The following is a 24,500-nucleotide window of genomic DNA, read 5'->3' on the forward strand; positions in this document are numbered from 1 at the left end:
CACTAGAACGTCAATATGTTTGTGGAGATTGGGTCACTGTACACAATAGTGACCCTGATGTGAGATCTGTAAAGTGGCATAACAACCTCCTTCTTTCTGCCACTATTGCTTCTAGCATCTCAACACCCTGCATGCTTTTCCCAATGCTTTGTTGCATTGCTTACTTACCTTTTAAGTTATCAGAAATAATTACTCCTCTCTTCTGTTGTCATCACAGTATCCGCAATGCTTTGTTTTTGCCTTTGGATTATTACATCCCAAGTGCATTATGTTTCTCAACACTAACGCACCTGGGACCGGGTTTTTTTCAAAACCTAAGGACCAGATTTTGTCATTTTTATCATATGTTTGTTAAAGTATGATTCCCCTTTTCCATATTTGATGAACATGCACAAATTATAGATCCTTCCGTTCAGAAGAAGTAGGGTCTTCTTTTAGAAATAAATAAATCATAATAATTATTAGTTAAACAGTAATAGTTAAAAATCTTATACTTAAAGAAAAAAAAGCCACGGCTGAACAATGACCCAATTTATGTTCAGCAACATGATTACAGTCATATCTCACATACATATGTTTTTCAAGTTCAAAAGGGCTACATCCATCCTTTAGATATTACCCTATATTAAATTTTTTAATACGATTGGCTGTTGGGATAGTGATTTTTTCATATTTTTTTTACTTGTAGTGGTAGGGCTAAGGGGCGCCTTAAATTTTTTTTACCCCCTTTTATGTTTATTTTTTTTCATTACTCCTAGTACAGTATGGCTTGAGATCTTTTTGGGAACCTCTCATACATTTTTGATGCCAGTTATGTAATTTTGACATCACTGAGCTCCCAATAAATTTTATTTATTTTCCCCTTAATCTTTTTCTACCTTTTTTGGAAGCATCGATGGCAGCAGGACTTCCTACCTGGATCCTGCAAGGGGCTCTCTGGGTAGCCGGAGCCAGAAAGTTCCCAGGTATGATGATTATATTAGATAAAGCAATACATGATAATAGATAAACTCCCCTGCAGATTCATTCTTTTGCAAATAAACCTTATAGTTTCAATATGACCTGATCTGTCTATATAAATAACTGTTGTAAAGCTTATTCAGTGTTTAGTCTACACATTTGACAGCTTCACTTCCCTTTATTTTGCTTTTGTTACTCCATTTTACTAGCATAACAGTTATATCTTTAGTTTATCTAATTATCATAGTTAAGTCACTGGAATGCTGCTGCCCACAAAACAGATTGAATGACAACACTAAAGCTGTGCAATGCTATATATGGCCAGGTTATTTGATGGGTAAAAAATAATGGCCCAGCCTCATCGTCTCAAAGTGCAAACATAGTCTCCAGTATGTGTCTGCTAGATATATAGCTCATTGCTAAATTAATGACTGTACTCAATGCATCTCATCTGGGTAAATCTTATTTCCTGGCTTCAAATTTATGCCTTGTTTTCATTTCTGTTTTTTCCATTGTGGTCTACAACAAAATTGATATTTTTTTTACCAGCAGTAAAAACTGCTGAATTAAGCCAAGATAACCATGTATGTAATACGAATATATGCAAAGCTAGATCAGTTATTCATAAGGAAATTACAAACCAGAAGGGAAATTAAAGTTTCATAAAGATGATTAAGAAAAAATTTAGCAAAACAATGTAAGGGCTCCCCGTAAATGTCCCTGCACATTAGCTGTGCTATCCCAAAAACGGAGCATACAAGAACCTAAAGTGACATGTTTCTCCCTCAGTCCAGTGGACCAATACCCTCAGGGGAAACAGGACCAAAGTACAATAGCTTTTTTCCCAATCCCATAATTAAAAGACACAGCAGTATTTAGTAATTACAACATTCTACTCCAATAGGTAGATTCCTAAAACCTGGACAGAGGCCTTGTGGAATGGGTTGGAACCCATTGGCAAAGTATATACTCTAACCAGAAATTGCATTGAAAAAAATATCTTAAAAAAATTGAGGAATTAAACTGTGAGGGGCATGACTGACTATTGATGAAGCATGGTTAAATATGGATTAAAAAAGTTGCAGGAGGCAGCGTGGATGAAAGAGTGTGGTGTATGGAGTATGTTACTACCAATCACGTCTCAATGTTCGCCCTAGAAAGTATCAATAGGTACAGATTCTCAGGAAGTGGGCTAGACATGTGCCATGAATGTTACCTCATAAGCCCCCATCTGTACAACAGTTGCCTCTATCTCTGTACCAGGCAAATCTATGTTTTTCATAATGGTTGAGGGGGAAATGAAACAGTATGAGAAGACTGCTTGGATGGGGATGAGTTGGTCCAGATGAGCTGTAGTGGTTGTTGATCGTTCAGATGGCTTGATCAGGGTGATGGCTGAGAGTGTTAGGAGGAAAGATTGTACGCTTCTCGAAAAAGGTGAGCTTTCAAAGAGGGAGAAAGTCTGATGGAACAGGGAAGGGGATTCCACAGAAGGGGTACAGCACGGGTGAAATCCTGAATAAAGGACTGAGAAGAGGTAATGATAGTAGAAGAGAGATAAAAGTCATGAGATGATCAAAGAGAGCAGTTAGAGGTGTATTTGGAAAGGAGGGTAGAGATATAGAGGTTGTAGGGCTGTTAAGGGATCTGTAGGCCACAGACAGAAGTTTGAGCTGCAGAACATGAGCACCTTTGGCGGGTGGCCCACAGTTACAGGTGCAACCATATCGAGGACTTAGGCTAGTTGATGGTTATATTGAGCTGTAGCTGCATCAGGACAGGAGGAGATGGAGATACTTGAGAGAAGTGGCTGAAGAGTGTTTCTGTAGGCTGTCGAGTATTGAGGTCACATAGGTTTTATTAGGTTTGAGGTGTTTTTTTTGGGTAGAGGAGGTTTGGGAGGCATGTCAAGGTTAAATGTTAATAGGCTGTAGTCAGACAGAAGGGAGGTTTGGAGAAATTAGATGTCGAACAAAGGTGAGAGAACATGGATTTGATTAGCGTCGCAGTGAGTATAGGGGGTAGTCCATTGATAATCTCCGGGGGAGAGAAGCAGAACGGAAGTAGTTTGGAAGCAGCAGGTGAGGATAGGTCATCAACAGGTATATTACTGTAGGGATGGTGGAGGAAAGAAAGTGGATGCCATGCAGCAAACTGATCAAAGAATTGGGAAGGCCAGTAGAGCAAATGGGGAGAAGAGACAGGCATAGCATACTTCGAAAGGCGAGAAGGAGAGAGGGAACAGACATTGAAAGGTACTGCTGGGTGGCTGAATGACAACATCACCTCCATGTCTGTTTGTCTCCAGGTCTTGCTGTGTGGCTGAGGTATAGACCACAGTAAGAAAGAGCAGCAGGAGAGGTAGTGTCGGAGGATGTTAACCATGTTTTAATGAGTGCAAGGAGAATGAGGTGCTTAGAGATGAAATGGTCATGGACAGCACTTTGCTACACAAAGCGTGAATTCCAGAGGGCACAAGAGAAAGGGGTGCTAGGGTTACAATAGACTGAAGGGATTCAGGTAGTTTATGTTAGCACAGAAAGTGTAGAGCAGAAGAAGGTTGAGTCCAGGGTTAGATTCAATGTTGTCTAAGCACAGGAGTAGGATACAGACAGATAACAAATGGGATTGTAATTTGTGAGAATGGGATGCCTTCACCGGAGATTGGTTAGTGGTGGGAAGGGTATGAATAAAGCAGATAATGGCATGTGAGCAATGTTCCCTCTAATTTTTCTTAGGTGGTGTGCGCAGAAAATTTCTCTTGTGCAAAAATTTTCCCAGAGCCAAAATTTTGTGCGCACAATATGCTTCTGCAAATGTTAAATTTAAATTGTTATTCTATATTTTTGGTACAGCTCGCTCATGGTTAATAACACTACATTATAGTGTGATAATGTAGTATTAGTTACACAACAGTATTACTTACTGTAATGTTTTTTAAAGGTGAAATACCCACTGCATAAGTAAATTATGAGTGAATCACGAGCGGAGGCCCCAGGCCGCATAAAGGATAAAAAAAAATTGGGAAAAACTGTTGTGCGCAGGGGCGTACCTAGAGTATTTGGCACCTGGGGCAGATCCTGTACGGGGGACCCCCCCACACACACTCTTTAAAACTGCATAGATTCTATCGTTAGGCAAACATTGACAGGGGTACAGCATAACTTATCATTATTTGCTAAGGCAGACATTGACGGTGGTACAACATAACACCTATCACTATATACTGAAGCAGACATTGACCGTGTTACAGCATAACTGCTATCATTATATACTAAGGCAAACATTGACGGTGGTACAGCATAACTGCTATCATTATATACTAAGGCAAACATTGACGGTGGTACAGCATAACTGCTAACATTATATAGTGAGGCAAACATTGACAGTGGTACAGCATAACTGCTATCACTATATACTGAGGCAAACATTGAGGGTGGTACAGCATAACTGCTATCATTATATACTGAGGCAAACACTGACAGCGGTACAGCAGAACATCTATCACTATATACTGAGGCACGCACTGATGGTGGTACAGCATAACACCTATCACTATATAAAGAGGCACACATTGACCGTGGTACAACACAACACCTATCACTATACATTGAGCCAGACATTGACAATAATGCAGCATAACCCCAATCACTATATACTAAGACAAACATTGATGTGGTGTAGGCATACCACTTTAGTGTCTGGCCTAGTATCTATATATATATATATATATATATATATATGCACCGAAATGAAAATTCTGGACCTGAAAATTTAGCATTCACTTGACTGAAACCGAAAATGACCCCCCCACACGCCTTTTAAAACAAAAAAAACACTTTTATTAAAAAGCAATCATATATATATATTAATATTGTTATCGAATTCTTCTGTCCAATTTTGGTGTGTTACTTACTTTTAATAAAGGTGTGGTTAACACACCAAAATTGAACAAAAAAGTATAATTGCTAACAGCAATCTCACTCCTATCATGCTTAGGCAGCCAGTACATGCTGGAACCTGAGCATGATAGGAATATGATTACAGCCTCCCTATGCCATGCTATCCCCCCCCACACACTTACACATCCATGCTATCACACACACACACATTCGTTCACAAACATTCAGTTTAAACTACAGCATAACACCCATCACTCTCACACACTTACTTATTCACTCTCAAAGAATGTTTTCCTACCTGTCACTTTTCCTCCTCTTCGTTCTTCCTCTTCTGTGTCCTCTCCTTCCAGTGCAGTGGAGGCGGTGGGCGTGGCTTCAGTGCTGTGCGCTGGGATATGACATCAAATCCCGACGCACAGCATCAGTTGCCGCGCGCATCGCAAGGGAGCAGGATCGGAGGCCTGCATTAACAGACCTCCCGCTCCCTTGATTTTTTTTTAAGACGGTTAGAGGGAGATCCTTGATCTCCCTCTAACCGAGCCTGCACCTCTAACGGCGGACATTACTGTCTGTCTCTGGAGGGGTGCCGTGCACACAACCAGTAGCTGACCGCCCCCCCTTTCGGTACGCTATTGGTTGTGCGCACAATTTTTGTTCGTGTGCGCTCCCTCTTAAAGCTATGTGCGGCGCACAAGCGCACAGCTTAGAGGGAACACTGCATGTGAGCTAAGGTAGGGTGATAGCAGTGGGAGGGAGTGATGTGGACTGTGGAGGGGTTGTCAACTGGAAGGAAATATGTTTAAGGAGTACAGTTAAAGAAAAGAGAAAAAACATGTAGGGTTTCATAGTAAGGATTAGGGTAATTGGGAGATTAGGCGGTTTACTTGCTGATTGCACAGGGAGATATTGTTGCAGTTCCCTAAAGTTTCTCTCCAGTTTAGCTCTTATCTGTCAAATAAAAAGTTTATTTGGGATGCGGCCACTGCAGCTACATTTCCAAGCAAGTTTGTTTGCATGTGAGGATTAAGATTTTATAAGGATACTCCATGGGTGGTCAGTTAAGTTGATTGAATATATGATACAGATGTTTCACACCTTGCACAGCTCTGCAGTATAGCTTGGCACTTTATTTGAAGAATTAGCTTATGTGTCTTGTCATTGAAATGTAATGTATGAAAAAAACATGTTTCTCTTTTCTTATTTCTATCTCTTTCCACTCTTCTCTCTTCACGCTTCTCTCCTCTCTGTCTCCCTTTGTTCTTTCTCCCCTGCTCTCACTCTCACTCCTCCGTCTCTCCTCCTAACTTTACTGCTTATATTTTAGCTGAATCAGTCATCCTTAAAGGAACAGTTTACTGAAGAAGGTATATTGAAAAAAACACCCGAGGTAGAAGCTGCAGCCAGACAGTGGCAGAAAAACACTCCAACTTAAATTTGCATACATGCACACAGGGTTGCCAGTCCCTTCATGTATTTGCAAAAGGGACACTATTGAAATTTAAAGGGTACCTCACATAATTCACAAAACTTTGAAAAGTGAAAAATAAAGGAATGGTTATAAGTAATGCACTCATGTAATGGAAGTGTAATTTAGCTTTTCTAAAGCCTTAAAAAGAGATGAAATGAAGACAGAAACAAATGGTGGAGCATCATAATACTTTAAAAGCACACACCAATGCAGACTGCTCTTGTAGAAAGAAATGCTAAGAAATAATCAGTGGGCATTATCTGGGTTTATGCCTTAAAACATCCTCATATCACAAACCTGCTTGGTACAGCAATATACACCGATCAGCTATAACATATAACATATCGGTGAATTGAATAACACTGATATCTTGTTGTCAAGGCACCTGTCAGTGATTGGGATATATTAAAGTTGCTCCATTTGATTTGTAAAAATTATGAGTGTTATTTTACACTTCCCTTGTTTATGTTTTGTTTTATATGAATTTTAGTGTCGCGAATCAACCAAATTGGAAGTGATGTTCCGGTTTTACTGGAAGTGATGTATTGATATCTGCAACCTCCGCAAAACTGAAGCAAAGCCACTGTGCGTCACCCTAAGTCCAGGGTGTCCAACCTGCAGCCCTCCAGCTGCTGCAGGCCTACATGTCCCATACTCCTCAGCCAGCCCCTTAGCTGAAAGAGCATGGGAGATATAGTTCTGCAGCAGCTGGAGAGCCGCAGGTTGGACACCCCTGCCCTAAGTGATATAGGGCAGTCATAGCTGACTATGAACAGTGAGAGGATCTATATTTTCACCAGATCAATCATTGTTGGAGGATACAAGTACTTTTCTCCTGAAGAAGCCTGTTCTTATGGGTGGAAGGCATAGACAGGATATTGAATTGGTTTGTTTGTATTGGGCTTCTGGATTTCTCTTGCCTGTTGTAGCCACATGTTTTTCAGTGTGGCTCTTGTAAGTGTATACTTTAGCTTGGGCATACCTGTGGTTCTTAGATAATACAGCATTGATGGCACTTTTGGTTTTTATTGAAGCATTTATTAAAGAAGGCAAAAGAACTCTATCCAGGGCAGTTTCATCTTTTCTCGTATTGGGTGTGTTCCTACCCATCTGTTTGTGAGTGCAAAAAAAAGCTTCTGAGCAACTTTAACAAGGGCCAAACTGTTATGATCAGTACCTATCAAAAGTGGTCCAAGGAAGGAAAAGGGGTGAACTGGAGATATGGCGGCCAAGGCTCATTGATGAATCTGAGGGGCAAATGCTGGCCCGTGTGGTCAAATCCAACAGACGAGCTACTGTAGCTCATCTTCCTGAATAATGTAATGCTGGTTTTTATAGAAAGGTGTCAGAACACACAGTTTGTGCATTTGGAGCTGCATAGCCGCAGACCAGTCAGGATGCCCATGCTGACCCCTGTCCACTGGGGAAAGTGCCTACAATGGGCATGTGAGCCTAAGAACTGAACCACGGAGCAGTGGAAGAAGGTGGCCTAGTCTGATGAATCACATTTTCTTTTACTTCACATGGATGGTCATGTGTGTGTGTGTCGCTTACCTGGAGAACACATGGCACAAGGATGCATCCATGGAAGCTCCACCTCACAACTTACAGGACTTAAGCGACCTGCTGCTAATGTCTTGGTGACAGTTACCACAGCACCACAGTGAACTCTTCATAAATGGACAGATGGAATTACACTGGACTATCTGTATATCATCTATGGCTTTAATGTTTTCCTCCAATTTTGCCTTATACAATTTACCAGGCAAATCTGCTCTCCAGCATCAATCGTACAATGTATGTCACTGCTGCAACTTAAATCCACTTCTTAATTCCTTTATTTCATGCTTTATTCCTCTGTTTCTACCCAATTAGTCACTCAATTTAGATGTGCTTTAATGGGTTAATGTTTGCTTCCATCTAGTCTAGCTTGTTTGTAATTGTTGAAAGGCTAGGTGTGAAACATCCTCTACATGTATGTAAGAAACTACTCTGGTCATATGTGACATAGTCCAATAAATTCCCTGGCCTTAGCTTGGTACAACAATGTAGTTCAATTTTCCAAATAGAACACTTAAATAAGCTCACTAAGCTTATAGCGTCTCCATCCCTCATAACAACTTCACTGCAATCGACATCACACCATCCCTTCTCTCATCGCCCCACCTTAGCACACATATATACAGTATTTATAGTTCCTTAAAGCCTTCTTTACAACTAGTCAAACTCAGGTGAAGGTAGCACATCTCCACAAATCTCACTCTCACCCTATATCATGTTCCTCCTCCTCCAGGTAACATCAAACCCAACCCTTGTCCACCTATTCTTACATGCCTCGCACTTTGTCGAAGAGCCCCAACATCCACCTACGACAGGCCTGTAATCCACCACAACCCTAGACCTTCATGCTCAGACCACTGTACAGTACAACCATATGCTAGCCTCAGTTCTAGATAAGATTTATACTGCTCTTGTCTGCCATCCTCATGCCTTCCACCTCAGATGTGTCACTCTAAACATTACATAAGTTACATTATAAAGTGCCAGCAGATTCCATAGCACTGTTACAATTGGTGGGATAATTTAACGGCACACTCTATAGCAACTGATACAAAAGGAGAAGAGCAAGCTTACGATCTAGCTAGACAAAATAATCACCGCCTCCAAAGTTGCTTTCATACTACTGAATGTGGAGGAAGTTACATTTACCTGCGTTTACCTTTCTCGCTTCACTATAAATTTCCTAAATATCTTTTTCATTTTTTTATACACTCATCTTTACTTTTTTCCTCTCCCAAGTTCAACAAATAGCTAATCACCTAAATAAATTTGAAAGAATCAGGGATAGCAACCTTCCTCATGATACCCCTTACTTTGCGCCTAAACCACTCTCTTTACCATAAGCCACCTCACTTATGACATCCTTAACAAGATTTCTAATAAAGCCCTGTCCACCTCACTACCTGCCTACTTACGCTTAATCCCTAGAACCTTATACTTTTGCTTCCCACTGTCATTAAGCATACCCTATTTAATCTATTCAACTTCCTTGAAATGTGTCCTCTGCTATTCCATTTTGAGAAAACTGAGATCCTACATCTTTGTATATTTTCCTCTCTCCCTTCTTCTTTTGGCCTCCCAAGTATGTTTTTGTCTACCGTTGCTTAACCAGGTTTCTTTCCTCTAACTCTTTGCTTGACACTTTGACAATTTGGTTCCATCCATGACACTTTACTGAGACATTAACTATATTCTAATTTACAGTATGCTGATTCCATATTATGTAAACCCATAGTAAAATAAAAAAGGCATAAGTAAAACTAGAGAATTAAATAAGGGGGGGACATAGGTATTATTGTGATGGTAATTATTTAATCACACCAGGCTCTATTTTTTAGACCTATATATATTCAAAAGATTTTTATTTATTAAAAAATCATCATGACCTTTTTAGGGCTTTCATAGCTAAACGGAACTGCATTTTCTGTATTGATTTGTGGAAGCTGTTTGCAGTGTCTTGTAAAACCTCTGTGTGTTATTTTTCAGATTAAATCCCTTTTTCTAAAACAGGCTCACTCAGTGAGATATTTTAGTTATTCATTTGAAAAGGATTATTCAGTGATAATGCTCAACCTTTCTATATAGCTATATAGTGCTTTAGAATCTGCTGAATATAAATACATGTAAAGTGCCAGCAAATATCAGCCTTGTCATAGTGGCTATTTGTGCACTAAATCCTTTGCACACTCAAATGGGTAAGTAGGTGATTTACATAGAAACATAGAAAGTGATGGCAGATAAGAACCATTCGGCCCATCCAGTCAGCCCAGCCCATTATTACTAGAAGGGATGGGATGATGGGTTGATAATTCTTTCATATCAATAAACTGTTTTACTTGAGGGTACCAAGCAAGCATGAGTGAGAATATGAAGAATGTGCATGCTTGATTGCTTTTTCAGCTGTAGCTGTAGAAAAACATACAATTGTCCATAATTAAATACAGGTTGGGGCAAATATACAGTATATGGACAAAACTATTGGGACACCTGACCATTACACCAACAGGGACTTCATGATGTTGCATTCTAAATGAATAGAGATTAATATGTATTTGATCCATCCTTTGCAGCTATAACAGCTTCCACTCTTCTGGGAAGACTTTCCACTTTTGTTTCTGTGAGAATTTTCCCACATTCATCCTGTAGATCATTTGTGAGGTCGGGCAATGATATTGGAAAGGAAGGTCTGGCATGCAATCTACATCTAGTTTATCCCAAAGATGTTCAATAGTGTTGAGGTCCACACAAAACTCATCCAATTATGTCTTTATGGACCTTGCTTTGTGCACCCATGCTGGAATAGAAATGGGTCTTCCTCAAACTGTTCCCAGTTATTCCAAGTGAAAAGCATAGCATTGGCCAAAATACCTTGGTGTGTTGTAGCTTAACCCAACTCCTGAAAACCAGCCCCTTACCATTATTAATGGGCAGACAAGATGGGCCGAATGGTTCTTATCTGCTGTCAAATTTTATGTTTCTATCCCTCCTCCACCAAACTTTACAGTTGGCACAATGCAGTCAGGCAGGTAGTGTTCTCCTGACATCCACCAAACCCAGACTTGCTCATCATCTGTCAAACAAAGAAGGATGATTTTTCACTCCACAGAACCCATTTCTACTGCTCCAGAGTCCAGTGCCAGCATGCTTTACCACACTCAATCCAAAACTTGGCATTGTACCTGGTGATCTGAAGCTTGCATGCAGCTGCTTGGCCATGGAAACTAGAATGATATTAATGCCAGTGGGAATTTGGAACTCTACAGCTATGGAATCAGCAGAGCTTTAAAACGTTTATGCACCTTTGACCAGCTCTTTGACTTTACAGTGCCTTCCGCTACATGGCTGAGTTGCTTCTAACCACTTCCAGTTTCCAATAATACCACTACAGTCGACCCTGGATTATCTAGCAGGGATAAAATTTCACAAACCGATTTATTGCAAAGATGGTTGACTAGGAACAGATGAGGGGGTGGTAAAGTGCCGATACAGGGCAGGGGATGAGAAGGCTCTGGTACAGGGCAGGGGAAGTCTTATACGAGGCACCACTGTTAATCTGTGGGCTAAGGTGTAATGCCATTCACTGTCTCTCTATAGCGCCATCTGTATAATACTCCCACATAACGGCCAGGCTCAGGCTGCTTCTCACTCTTTATCACCTCAGTCTGCTTTCTGTCAGTTTGGAGAGAAGCCGCTCTCACCATGAAACCACCTTCTTCTCTTTCTGAGGCAGTGAAGGTGGACCCCCTGCACCTTCCTTGGCCCTGCCTAGCATTAGCCCTGTTGCTTCCGTGGCTTCGCCCCACATTACATTATTATAGTATCATAGTTTGCTTATTGGATGTACTCCCATTACCTGTGTCTTTACTGGGAATGTTCACATTCTACAAAAAAGCTAGCAATTATGTCTCTTTAGTTTTAAGAAAGGCGGTTTCTGTGTCCAAGTAGATATTTTTTGTCAATAATTAGCCAAATAGTCCTAGTTAAGTAAAAAAAAATATATATCAGTATGGAGAAGCAGAGACGCTGATGTGGTGGTAGGATGGAAATTGTTGAAATGGACAAAAAGTAATATCTTTAATATTGTTGTGTCAGTCTGTATTTTTGCTTTGTTTGTATAGTTCTTGCATTGGTATAGATATACAGTAGATACACTTGTAAAGTGCTAGCAGGATAGTGGCTTTATTTTTTTATTACATTTCAGAGGTAATTCTGAACTACCTTACTGAAGAGCACACAAGCTAAGTTGAAGCCTGTTGCTAGGTAAAAACAAGCACTGGACAATTTGTTTATTGTAAAATGACACAGGTCTTTATTTGTATTTTATCACCTCTTACTGCATTCTACTTACCGATGTGCTCCTATACATTTTAGATTTTCCGTAAGCACCATACAGGTATAGTTGAAAACAAATGGTTAACCTTGTACTTCTTTTTGGACCCTGCCTACAGTAAAGATACGGGAGGCGGTTGCCATGGCTATAGTCACCATAGAGATGGCTCGAGGGACATAGGCCTAAAGAAATGTGCTCAACTTGTAATCTAGAGCTAGAAATGCTACCTGGAAGGAGGGGGGGGGGTGAAGAGAAGGGACTCCACTGTAATATTAAGGGATCTTATTGCACACTTGCCAGAGGAAATATAGATATTTGCAAAAAAATACCCAAAACAACACTACTACTATATTTTGTATGCAGTCTTCCTATATGTAAAAAAGACCTGGGTCTTGGGAATAAGCATGATTACACACATAATTAAATATATACACTCCACCCCTATTGTCTTCTATTGTAAATCTCTGTATTCACCAGTTTCAGCTTTTTCTGTTTTGCAGCTTCAGCAGATTTGGTATCAGTGAGGAAATGACACCCTGCTGAGCATTATATGCATCCACACCACGTCACACAATATTAAGCCTATCCATTCTCCTTGAAAGGATTGTTTGTAATGTTCCATCTGCAGATTATTCCAATAAGCAGGATTCCCTGCAGAACTGCCCTCCTCCCTTTTGAAAGGCAGCGCATTTAACTTGTTATCTACAGGGAATATACAACATGTTGCCAGGAGAAGTACTGCATCAAACATATGCCCAATGCCATACTCCCAATATAGACTGTCTAACCCAGAGGCGGACTGTAACTAAATGGAGGAGCGTAATATGTAATTGAAACAGAATTATTTAACATGCATGATGCTTTACTATATATGATTGCAGACATTTTATACACCCACTGTATGACAGTGTACATTTATGGCATTATAGAGATGTTATGCAGGCCCTATACCTTGACAGCTGTGTGGAGTGATCTTTATACATTTCTCACTTTAGTTCAGGAATTCTGTGTATCCTAGCCTAAAAAGCAGTTTAACAAAAGTCCCTGTGCTCTAGTGGGGATATCTAAATTGTGGTCTTTTTGGGGTGCTCAACCATTACAGTTTTCCAGCTCTGCCTTATGGGATTTGGAGGGGGAGACTCGTGGGCCATTGAGACTTGGTACCTGCGATTGATATCTTTTTCTTTCTTTTTTTGATATTTACTAAATAGTAGACATGTGTAAATGAGCCAAAAACTATAAGCCAAATTTGTTGGTGTTATTTTTGGCCCATTTCTTTTCAGGCAACCAATTTCATTTCCCTGCACATTCGGTTTGGCCAGAAATTTGTTGGGATTTTTTAACTTGGGAACTAAACTTATTGCCTGGTGCCCATATTCACTTTCGCTCTCTCACACTCTCAATCTCCTTCACTCTCTCCCTCACGCTCGCTAAATGTTTCCCTACCTTCTCTGCTGACAACTTCCACCTCTTCTCCCTTCTCTTCATCATTCAATTTTCAATTTGGTATCTTCTTTCTTTGTCCACATTTCGGCAGACATAATCTGGCGGGAACTTCCGCTGAAACGGCGGTGCATATAGTGACGTCCTTTCTGATCCTCCAATCAGGGAAGAGGGTGTCACTGAAAACGTCAACTGAGAGGAATATGGCGGTGCTTGCAGTGACATGCTCTCCTCGGTCCTCCAGTCGAGGGAGAGGACTTTACGGCAAGCACTGTCATTTTGCCGTCACAGGTACCAAGGGCAATATGGCAGCGCTTGGGGTGAAGTCATCTGGATCCTCCAATCGGGGGATTGGAACATCACCAGAAGCACCTCCGTATTGCCCTTAGATGGCTCATTTGTTGACATCCTCTTCCCTGATTAGAGGATCAGGGAGGACGTCACCCCAAGCGCTGCCATTTTGGCAGAAGTTCCCGCTGGGTTATGTCCACGGAGATGCAGATGTAGAAAGAAGTCGGCAGAGAAGGTAAGGAACATTAAGAGAGCGTGAATGTGTGAGAGTATGAGTGAATGTGGGCCCATGATTGAGCTTTTTGCCTTATTTTCATCCGATTTGTCGAGGGTTTGCCCTTGCTTTTGGGCTTCGTATGAATTTGCAATTCGCACAAATCCAAATGCACAACTCTACTAAATAGACGACCAAAAATGCCATACCTCTGACGCAGATAAACAAGGCCAATAGATTCACCTATTCACGCAAAACACAGGAGCTGGGGTGCAGAAAATGTCAGGAGATGCTCTGGATGGATGAGTCAAAATTTTAAATATTTGGCTGTAGCAGAAGGCAGTTTGTTCGGTGAAGGGCTTGAGAGCAAGAATGAGTGTTTGCAGTTTCCTTGCAACTTTGGGGCTGCACTTCTGCATTTAGAGCAGGGTATTTGGTCAGAATTGGTCAGATTTGGATAACAGTATAACTCCCAAGTATTCTGCCAAAGTCATTATGAACAAGGGAGTCCTGCAAGTGATGGCATGGATCCCTGATCCCAACATCATGGAGTCTGTCGCCTTATACCCCCCCGTATGCCCCCCTTTACTTACCGATGCATCCCTTGACTAGTCCCCTGTGCTACTGACTCCCTGGTGTCAAGTGGGGACAGCCGGTGGACATCTGTGCAATGTGCGCAGACAACCTCCGCTGCTACCCAGGACTTTCGCCAAGGCTTCTATGACTGAGCACTGGAAGATCACATCATGTCGGTGCTCCGTCATTGAAGCCCCGGCGGAAGTGTCAGGTAGCAACAGAGGTTGTCTGCACACATCGCACAGATGCTAACTGGCTGCCAGAGAGGAGGATCCAGGTCCCCTGCAGCACTGTGGTTGATCTGGACCTTAGTCTTGTAGTCAGACCTCTATTTGAGGTCTGATTATAAGACGACCTTGATTATAAGACAAGGGGTAGACAAAACTTGTCTTATAATCGAGCAAATACGGTAAATATAATATTGTGGGATGTTAGAGGGTTAATAACTTTACTTTAACTATAATAATAAAGTATAATAACTATATTTTCATCTGCTATTTTATTAAGAATGTTTCCAAAAAGGAGAAACCATCATTAAACGGACTGCCTTAAAATATGAAATGGCATAAATCTCAATTTTATGTTTGTATAACATGTGGCTGAAATCACCTCATCATGGCTGCCAAAAGACCACTGTTCACTTTATTTTGACTGATTATATTTATATATTATATGTATGTATACCGGTGTATGTATATATATATATATGAGGAAGAACGAAGAGTAGGACGTGGAGGAGGAGAAGTGACAATGACAGAGAAAAGGTAGGAAAAGAGGGAGAGAGAGAGGGAAGGAGAGAGACAGAGGGAGTGAGAAAGCATTAGTAAGTGTGTACGAGTGATGGGAGTTATACTGTACTATTGTCAATGTCTTGTTCATTGTATAGTGTTGGGAGTTATGCTGTATCACTATCAGTGCCTGGCTCAGTATGTAGTGATGGGAGTTATGTTCTAAAGTAGATCATAACTCCCATCACTTTATACTGAGCCAAGCATTACATTATATGAATGTATATAGCACCAGCAGTCAGTAAAATAAAAAATCACATCACAAACCAACAGAAAAGGAGAAGGAGGCCCTGCTCTAGCTTACAATCTAGTTGACAGTCGTACAGCATAACTCCTATCACTATATACCACCGTCAATGATCGGCCATGTTTTCCAGGACATGTATACGTTTTTCATATTGAGCACAGGTAAAGTTCTTCCCTGCAGTATGTAGGATGTATAGACTCATGAAAGGGAAGCAAATAGTCGGTTATACATTATACATACTGCAGGACAGCACTTTATCTGGTCTGGTCAGCAATATGTAAAAATTATATGTTTCCTGGAAAACATGGCGATGTGGTCATTCTAATCTCAGTATATAATGATAGCAGTTATCATCTACCACCGTCAATGTCTGGCTCAGTGTCTAGTGGTAGTAGTTATGCTGTTCCACTATAATGTCTGGTTCAGTATATAATAATAGCTGTTAACCTTTAGCACCGTCACAGTCTGTGTCAGTATACAATGATAGCAGTTATGCTGTACCACCCTCAATGTCTGGCTCATGTATAGTGATATGATTTATGATGTACCACCGTCAGTGTCTCCCTCAGTATATAATGGAATCAGTTATGCATACCTCCCAACATTTCAAAATGTGAAAGAGGGACACTTTTTTTTTAAATCTCGTGGAACTCACCAATACAAGCAATTACACTTTACAATGTCGCGCTTGCATTGCCACTTAAAACACACTTTGTTTTTGTCAACAGTCATGCATATTAAAAATAACTCAGCTCAGCCAGATATACTACTTCCATGATGCTGGCTGAGCGTCATGGGTAGTGCAGCAACAGTAAAGCTGCAGATGGTAGCTGTGAACAAAAATTCCCATGATTCTCAGCCAGCCAGGTGTCCACCATAATGCTGGCTGAGCATCACTGGAAGAGTAGTCCACAGCAGCAGAGATTTTTTTAAATGAAAAAAGGCTAATCTTAGCCTCCCTCCCAGGACCCTTACACACACCTGGCCATAAACACACATATACACATACACTGCCTTTACACACACTCATACACTGCCCTTACACACACATATATACACGTTCACTGCCCTTACACACACACATATACACATACACTGCCCTTACACATACACACATATACACGTACACTGCCCTTAGACACACACATATACACGTACACTGCCCTTACACACATACATGTACACGTACACTGCCCTTACACACACACATATACATGTACACTGCCCTTACACACACACACACACACACATATACATGTACACTGCCCTTACACACACATATATACAGGTACACTGCCTTTACACACCAGCTAACAAATACCTATACACACACCAGCCCATACACACACACAAGCTTACAAACACATACATACACATACACTGCCCTTACACCCCTTCCTCCCCATGTCTTACCTCTTCCACCATCTGCCTTCATCCTGTATGTGAGAGTGTGAGGTCTGTCACTTCAGACCTCGTTTTACTTCTCCCTCATCACTATGCGCCGGCTATTGCTGCCGAGCGGAGGGATGACGTCATATCCCTGCTCTCTGTGATTAGGGAGCAGGAAAGCGAGGTCTGAAGTGACAGATCTCGCGCTCCCTAATGTTGAGCCGACTAGAGGGAGATCGTGATCTCCCAGCTAGTCTGCAGCTGCTTTTCGGGCGGCTGTGCGCTCCCCCTGCATCTGCACCTGAGGTGAGTATCTCTCTCGCCTCACTCTTCCTCTGCCCCTGCAAAGCGGGACAGAGGAAGGGATAGGCGGGACAGTGGGACAGAGACCCAAAATCGGGACTGTCCCGCATAAATTGGGACAGTTGGGGGGCATGGTTATGCAGTTCTAAAGTGTGTGGGGTGGATGCCACATACTAGATCCGCCCCAGGCGCCAAATACTCTAGGTTCGCCCCTGGTTGGATGCACATATAATATAGACAATGTGTGTCAAATAAATTTATAATTCACTTACAGTCCTAGGTGTTTAACTGGTAATACCTCCCTTTGGTCAGTCGTATACAGGAAACATTTTAGACTCTAATGCCCGTGTTTTATTTGTTTGTTTAAGGCATTATGTAGGTGTAGACCCATTGGGAATACATGTAATCTCTTTTTTTCTGCCAGAATGTTTGTGAAAACCTTGAAAAAGGAATCTTCTGATTTCTGTGAGGCAAGGAATGCATGGGGATATGAAAGCTTAGTAGGGATTTCTACTGCTCATCTGTTTGCAATTGGAAATGGAGACATAGCCCTTTTTTTCCTCTGTGGAAAAAGGGAACGGTCTGGAACTCATTACAGGAACACCAGGAAATCCTACAGAGCCGTTTGACCTTTCCATTAAACTTTCCAGGCACACGTGAATATGTTTTTTTTTTCTCAGCACTTATAATTTTTTATTTTTTTCTTCTTTAAGTTAAACTTACCATCATACACAAGTATACTTATACACCCTGGCATTGCGGACACAGATCTCCCGTACACACTTAAGGCTGAAGCTATCCCTAACTCTATTGCCCAGGAAAGTCACGCTTTGTAACTTTTTACTTTCCCTATACAACCTAGAATTATGTTTGTATTAAAATATTTGTATAATGCACTCAGGTCAAATATATAGTAAATATGAAGAGCTACCAAAATATGTAGTGTAATGGCTGTGTGTGTAAGTTTGAGGAAAAAGGTATTTGTGTACAATCTGATATAAATGTATTGTGTGTTCAAAGTTTGTATTAAAGTTTTGTGTTTTGAGAGTGTTGTTTGTGTGAGCGGGTTCTGCACAGGATTTATTTTGTATAAGGGAGCTTGAGAGGAACAACAGCAGGTGCTGTTGTTACCAATAATGGGAAAAATGTTTGCAGAGACATTGCATTCACAGCTACAGGACGCTATGCATGTGTTTAATGGAATGTGGTTAGGCGCTGGGATTGGTGTATGATGTGTATAATGGGGGGCAGCATGCAGTGTGAAAAGAGTGGCTTGGTATTGGTATGGTGCATGGAGCAGTTTTTTGTGTTTGGACAAACCCTCATTTAAATACATTAGACTATCATTTGTAAAAGTATCCTAAACTATAGAGAATATTACAAACGCAATTGTTTTAACTTAAATCAGATGGGCATCCAGCCAACTCATACTATGATTTTTGTATTGCTTCCTGTAAGTAAGTGGAAAAGGCCAAGACATATTGCTATACGATCTGGTCAAAATTAGGCAAACCAGCAGTGTTCACATATAGTGGTTGAATAATTACAAGGTCAAGCAAGGTCAAGCTAAAAGGGCCTAATTTCTAATTTGGACATAGAAACACAAAAGCTGTCTGCCGTAAGATCCATTAGGCAATTTGAAAGTTTGTATTGTATTCCCCTCCATCATTCTGCCACATACATTAAATAAAAAAAATTCTAAGAAGAGTAGCTATGCAGTGGTATGGTGTCTCCGCCACAAGCTGAGGTTAGGTACGTTAGTGAGCAGGTAATGTATTTCAGTAATTTGCATGTTAGAACTATCATGTGCATTTTCTGTACTAACTTCAGAGAAAGCTGGGATGTACTCATCATTTGTAATTATTTTGAATACTTATTATTTCAATGACAGCAACAGAACAGCCAGACTGGTACATTGTGTTATAGAAAACCTGGGGTTAGAAAGGAAGCAATGGAATGTTCCTGCTGATTGAATCATTTCATAGGTTGGTATGGTAATAAGCGATTTATTTCAAGTTCCCATCAGAATCACCCTTTTTGTACATAACATATGAGGGAGATTATCAGGTTGTCTACATGTAATGTTGCCTTTTTGGGATTTTTTTATACGTATAAATACTAATTACATTAGAAAAACAGCTGAATCTGTGTCTTGTAGACCAGATTTAAATGTGCATCGGTCACGATGCCTTATACAACTTAATAGATAGGATTTAGTATTCCATGCTGATAGAGGTAATACCAGGTAATTATACAGCAGATATTGGCAAAGATGTGTGAAATCAGATATTCTATGTGAACTGCACAAGCCATTCAGCAGGTGACACAATAACAGAACCTGTTAAATTATGCCTTAACTAAAGTCTGATTTGAAAATACCTTGAGAATACCTCTATCGTTCACTTAAAATGATGATATTAAAGGTGTACTATTAAGTTTAGATATATGGAACAAAAATTATAGAACATTATTTTATTAATAATTGGCTCATATATGAGTATGGTTAGCAATACTGCTGATTATCTATTCCACTGAATCAGAACCATGTCAAATTGTGTGATAAGTAAGAGCAAAAAAATAAGAAGAACCTGCACACCTTTTGCTGGTGTGACTTCATAATACATTCCAGCGTTTCTGGAAAATATTTTTTTGATCTCAGTTGGTACTATCCTCAAACTCAGCAGATATTAAACCATAATTAAAAAATGCTACTAATGAAAGCATCAATTTGGCTAGCAATTGCTGTTTCTATCGGAAGCGCTACTGCTTGATAGTTCAATGAAGGCAAGTAGTGTTCCCTGAGCTAAATGGAATTTTTAGCGTACATGCCATTTTAGGTAACAAACCCACATCAGTGATACACTACACCGTTACACCAACAGGAACTTTTATGACATTGCATTCCAATGCAATACATGGACTTAATATGTAGTTGGTCCCCCCTTTTCCGCTTTAAGTTTTCCACTATTTGAGAAGGGTTTCCACAAGATTTTGTGTTTCTGTGTGAATCCTTTACTATTCATCCAGTAGAGCATTTGTGAGGTCAGACACTGATGTTGGACGAGAAGGCCTGGTTCGTGATCTCTGTTCAGTTCATCCCAAAGGTGCTTGATGGTTGAGGTCAGGGATTTCTGTGGGCCATTCAAGTTCTTCCAAACCAGACTCATCCAACCATGTTTTTATGGCCTTCCCCAAACTGTTCCCACAAAATTGGAAACATAGCACTGTCCAAAATGTCTTAGTATGCTGAAGCATTAAAATTTTCTCTTCACTGGAAGTAAGGGGCCTAGCAGAACCCCTGAAAAACAGCCCCTTACCATTATCCCTCCTCCCCCCTCCTGTATTTGCAGGTAAACATAAATAAGGTATAGAAACATAGCATAGCAGATATAGACCAACACATTAACACACAAACCCACCTTTGTAGGTGTAGATAAATTGGAATTCACATAAAAACTCAGCATTAAAGGTACAGATAAAACACCCTAAATTACAGGCATAGATCACAGGTTGCACACCCCAAAGCCAGCCCTGGCATCCACACTGCCCACATAGAACCTGACCAGCACCCAAATTACACACACACATAGGACGTGCTATCTTTGCCCCCAAACAGCTCAGTATGAGTTAACATTGTCCCCAAACAGCCGAGCGTACGCCATCTTTGTCCCATAAACACGCTACCTGTGCCATCTTTGTCCCATAAACACCCTGCTTATACCATCTTTGCCTTTTTGACAAATCAATTATACACCTGTGATTTACACAAACACTTTTACAGTCACTCACTAATTCACTTTCATTCACACCATTCATTCACACAATCATTTATTCTTTCACTCTTTCACACAATTTCACACAAATTTTTTTACACATATTCATTAATGCATTCTCACAAATTCATTAATTCTCTCACTCATTCACACAATGCACCCACACGTTAATCCATTCATTTTCCCTCTCATTCTGACTCTTTATTTCAATATTCTTGCTACCCTCCTTTTTTACTATCTACCCCCTCTTCCTCCCTTCTCTCTATCTACCCCTTATCACTCCCTTCTCCCTATCTACCCCCTTCTCCCTATCTACCCTTCTCACTCCCATCTGCCCTATCTACCCCTGCTCACTCCCTTCTGCCCTATCTACCCCCTTCTGCCCTATCTACCCCATTCTCACTCCCTTCTGCCCTATCTACCCCCTTCTCACTCCCTTCTGCCCTATCTACCCTCTCCCCCCTTTGAAGTTCACTTACCTTCCAGGAGTCGTGCGGTGGGAGTGCGAGGCCTCTGTCCCTGCTCTGCCGCGGTGCGCGGGCTGCATCACTGCTGAGCGCCGTATTTTTGACGTCAAAAATGAAGTGTCGGCACCACGACCGAACCAGAAGTCTCGCAGAGGAGCGTGAGAGGCGCCGAACAGTTGATGAAAACGTATTTCAGCGCCTCTCACTCTCCTCTTCTCGTCTATCACGGCTGCGGGGGAAAAAAATAAACAGTGCTTCAACTGGGGGGGCACAGCAGGATGTAGGGGGCCCTCTGCCGACGCCACTGCTCTTCAGGAACCTCGGCCGCGCTGTAGTATACAGAAGTATAGCAATAAAGCGCTCTACCGCCCTGATAACGGCAGCACCGAGGCTTACCTCAATAACAAGACGAGACTCGTAGTAAGGTAAAACAGGGACTGTTTATTTGGGAAACACATGGGCTTATATATAGGTTAGGTGAGAAACAAACCATAAATCATGTACACATCTCCCCGCCCAGCCCAGACAGTTTGCGCACCACTAGGCCACCGAGCCCCGCAATGTCTGTATAACTTAAGCCGTCGTTCTCGGGGTGATCCCCATGGAGCGGCGGTAATCCCGGGGGAACCGATGGATATTTCGGGGTCCTGGGCATATTCTGTCCAAAAAGCAACGCGATCGGCCTAAGGGATCCCGAGTGGCAACAGTTCAAATTTTCCCTGGGACAGACCGCGAGATAGCCGGCGTGCGTCTGACAAACGCCCTAGCTGATCTTCACTCTCCTGGCGGTCCCAGCGACCGGGGATCCGTAGAAGGCTCCCTCTCCCAACCACCCCTGGTCTGTACCACAACCCCCGTGGGTTAACTCCATGAAAGGGGCGCTCCAGTGGGGTTGATGGTATCCAGGCTATACAGGGTTAAAGTCCATGGCCAGGGCATGTGGAATATGGACAGGGCAGTACATGAGGGGAACAAAAAGCACAAAAATAATCACACACATACTGAGACTTACAGACTAATCAAACAATAGCTACTACAGACGGCACTTATTTACCCTGGGCCGTCACAGAGTGCATCATTAATTAAAGGCTGCCTAAAAAGGCTATAAAGTGGGGGCTACAATACATTACTGGTACGTTAAAGCCATTGTAACGTTCCCCCCTTAATTCATAATGCACCTTATTTATAGATATGCTACTCTGTCCTCCTGATATACTACATACTCCCTGATATGCCACTCTGCCCTCCAGATATGCTATTCTGCCCCCCCCCCCAAACTTACCAATGCATCCCCCGTATTCCAGACTCCCTGGTGTCTAGTGGGGCTTCTATGATGGAGCACCAAAAGGTCAAGTCAGGCAGGCCCTTCGTCATAGAAGCCTCGGCGGAAGTGCCAGGCAGAAGCGGAAGTTGTCTACGCGCATCGCGCAGGCCTCAATAGGCTGCCAGAGAGGACAATACTGGTCCCCTGCAGCAATCATCTGGGCTAAATGAAAAAAAAAACACCTGCTCCGCACCCGGAAGTGCACGTCCCGGAAAACGGGCAATTATTATGGGGGAAAAGTGTGGCCTATAATCAGGCCAATACTGTACGTCAACCAAAATTTCCATCATGCTTTAAGATGTATTATTAAGGTATCAACGCTAAGACAGACAATTTGCTTCCGTCGTTTTTTCTTCCACACTGGTGCCAAAATACTGAACACAGAGAACACAGAACATTCACTGCCCCACTGTTGAATGTGTGCCTTGCTATATACTACACAAAGACTTAGGCAAATGCCTAATATGTATGTACAAAAAAGTATGTACAAAGGTTGGTAGAGACACAATCACTACACCAATGCAGATGTGAACTTTCCATTAGTACATAATTTTATTAGCATGCAATGCTGTCTGCCTGCAGGAACTTTACTGATCATTCCCTCATGTTTTCGAATGCTGCTGTCCTCAATATATAATGGTGTTACAACCCATGGGCTCATTTCTAAATGAATAATCAAAACAAAAATTTTGTAATGGGTTTGCTAGTGAAATCAAAGCCCTGTTACATTCCTGTAGGCTTATCCAGTCATGACTGCAAAGACTTTCCATAGACCTCGACCTCTAATTGCTTTTCATTGATGAAACCACAGGATCTCATGACCTATACTATTCAACAGTCATTTTCTTTAGGAGTTTCTCATGATTTTTAGGAGATCTCAAGCTTCACAACTAGAGCTCCATAAGTTATTTTTGCTCCTTGGGCTTCACTAGCTCTGTTTTAGGCTTTATCACCCTAAAGCGTCTTGCTTTTGTTGTACTTTGGAGAAACACATGAAAGTTGCAAATAGTGTAAATTATCCATTACCTTGTCAAATAGAAAATAGGCAAATGCACGTTGTTGGAAGCTGTGGCTGAATGTATAGTAAAATATAGTTTACACCTTAATGCTGTATGTTCAATTGAGAAAGTGACCACATTCATGTTTTTTACTTCACAGGGAGAGCGGTGGCGCCATGAGTTTGAGGACGAGCAACCGATTGATCTTGAAAGTTCGGGTGATGATTACTTCCTTGAAGATGATGAGATAGATGATGGGTCCTCTGCATCTGGATCCGGTTGTAAGTCATTATTATTACATTAGTGATACAATACCATATGATTTAAGACTTTAATTGTAATCAAGGGGTAGGTTCACCTTTCATCAGGATACAAAAATTTGTACTCATGGTTATGCAATGTTTTAAAGTGATTCAGGCCTGTTTCAAAGTTATGCTTTTCCAGTTGCCACAAAATGTAATGGTGTC

General features: G+C 41.3%; 1 protein-coding gene across 1 annotated transcript in view; it reads left to right on the forward strand.

Annotated features, from left to right (window-relative positions):
• Window positions 1–24,500, forward strand: part of LOC149286288 (syndecan-3-like) — a 68,636-nt gene that overhangs the window by 38,459 nt on the left and 5,677 nt on the right. Inside the window, exons 2-4 of the mRNA XM_089494321.1 lie at window positions 21,731–21,869; window positions 22,507–22,567; window positions 24,194–24,314. Coding sequence (XP_089350447.1) covers window positions 21,731–21,869; window positions 22,507–22,567; window positions 24,194–24,314 — 321 coding nt within the window. The remainder of the gene's footprint in view (window positions 1–21,730; window positions 21,870–22,506; window positions 22,568–24,193; window positions 24,315–24,500) is intronic.

This window comes from Sceloporus occidentalis, unplaced genomic scaffold (assembly GCF_023333645.1).
Source record: "Sceloporus occidentalis isolate IW3139 unplaced genomic scaffold, rSceOcc1.0.p SCAF_71, whole genome shotgun sequence".
Classification (NCBI taxonomy): Eukaryota; Metazoa; Chordata; class Lepidosauria; order Squamata; family Phrynosomatidae; genus Sceloporus; species Sceloporus occidentalis.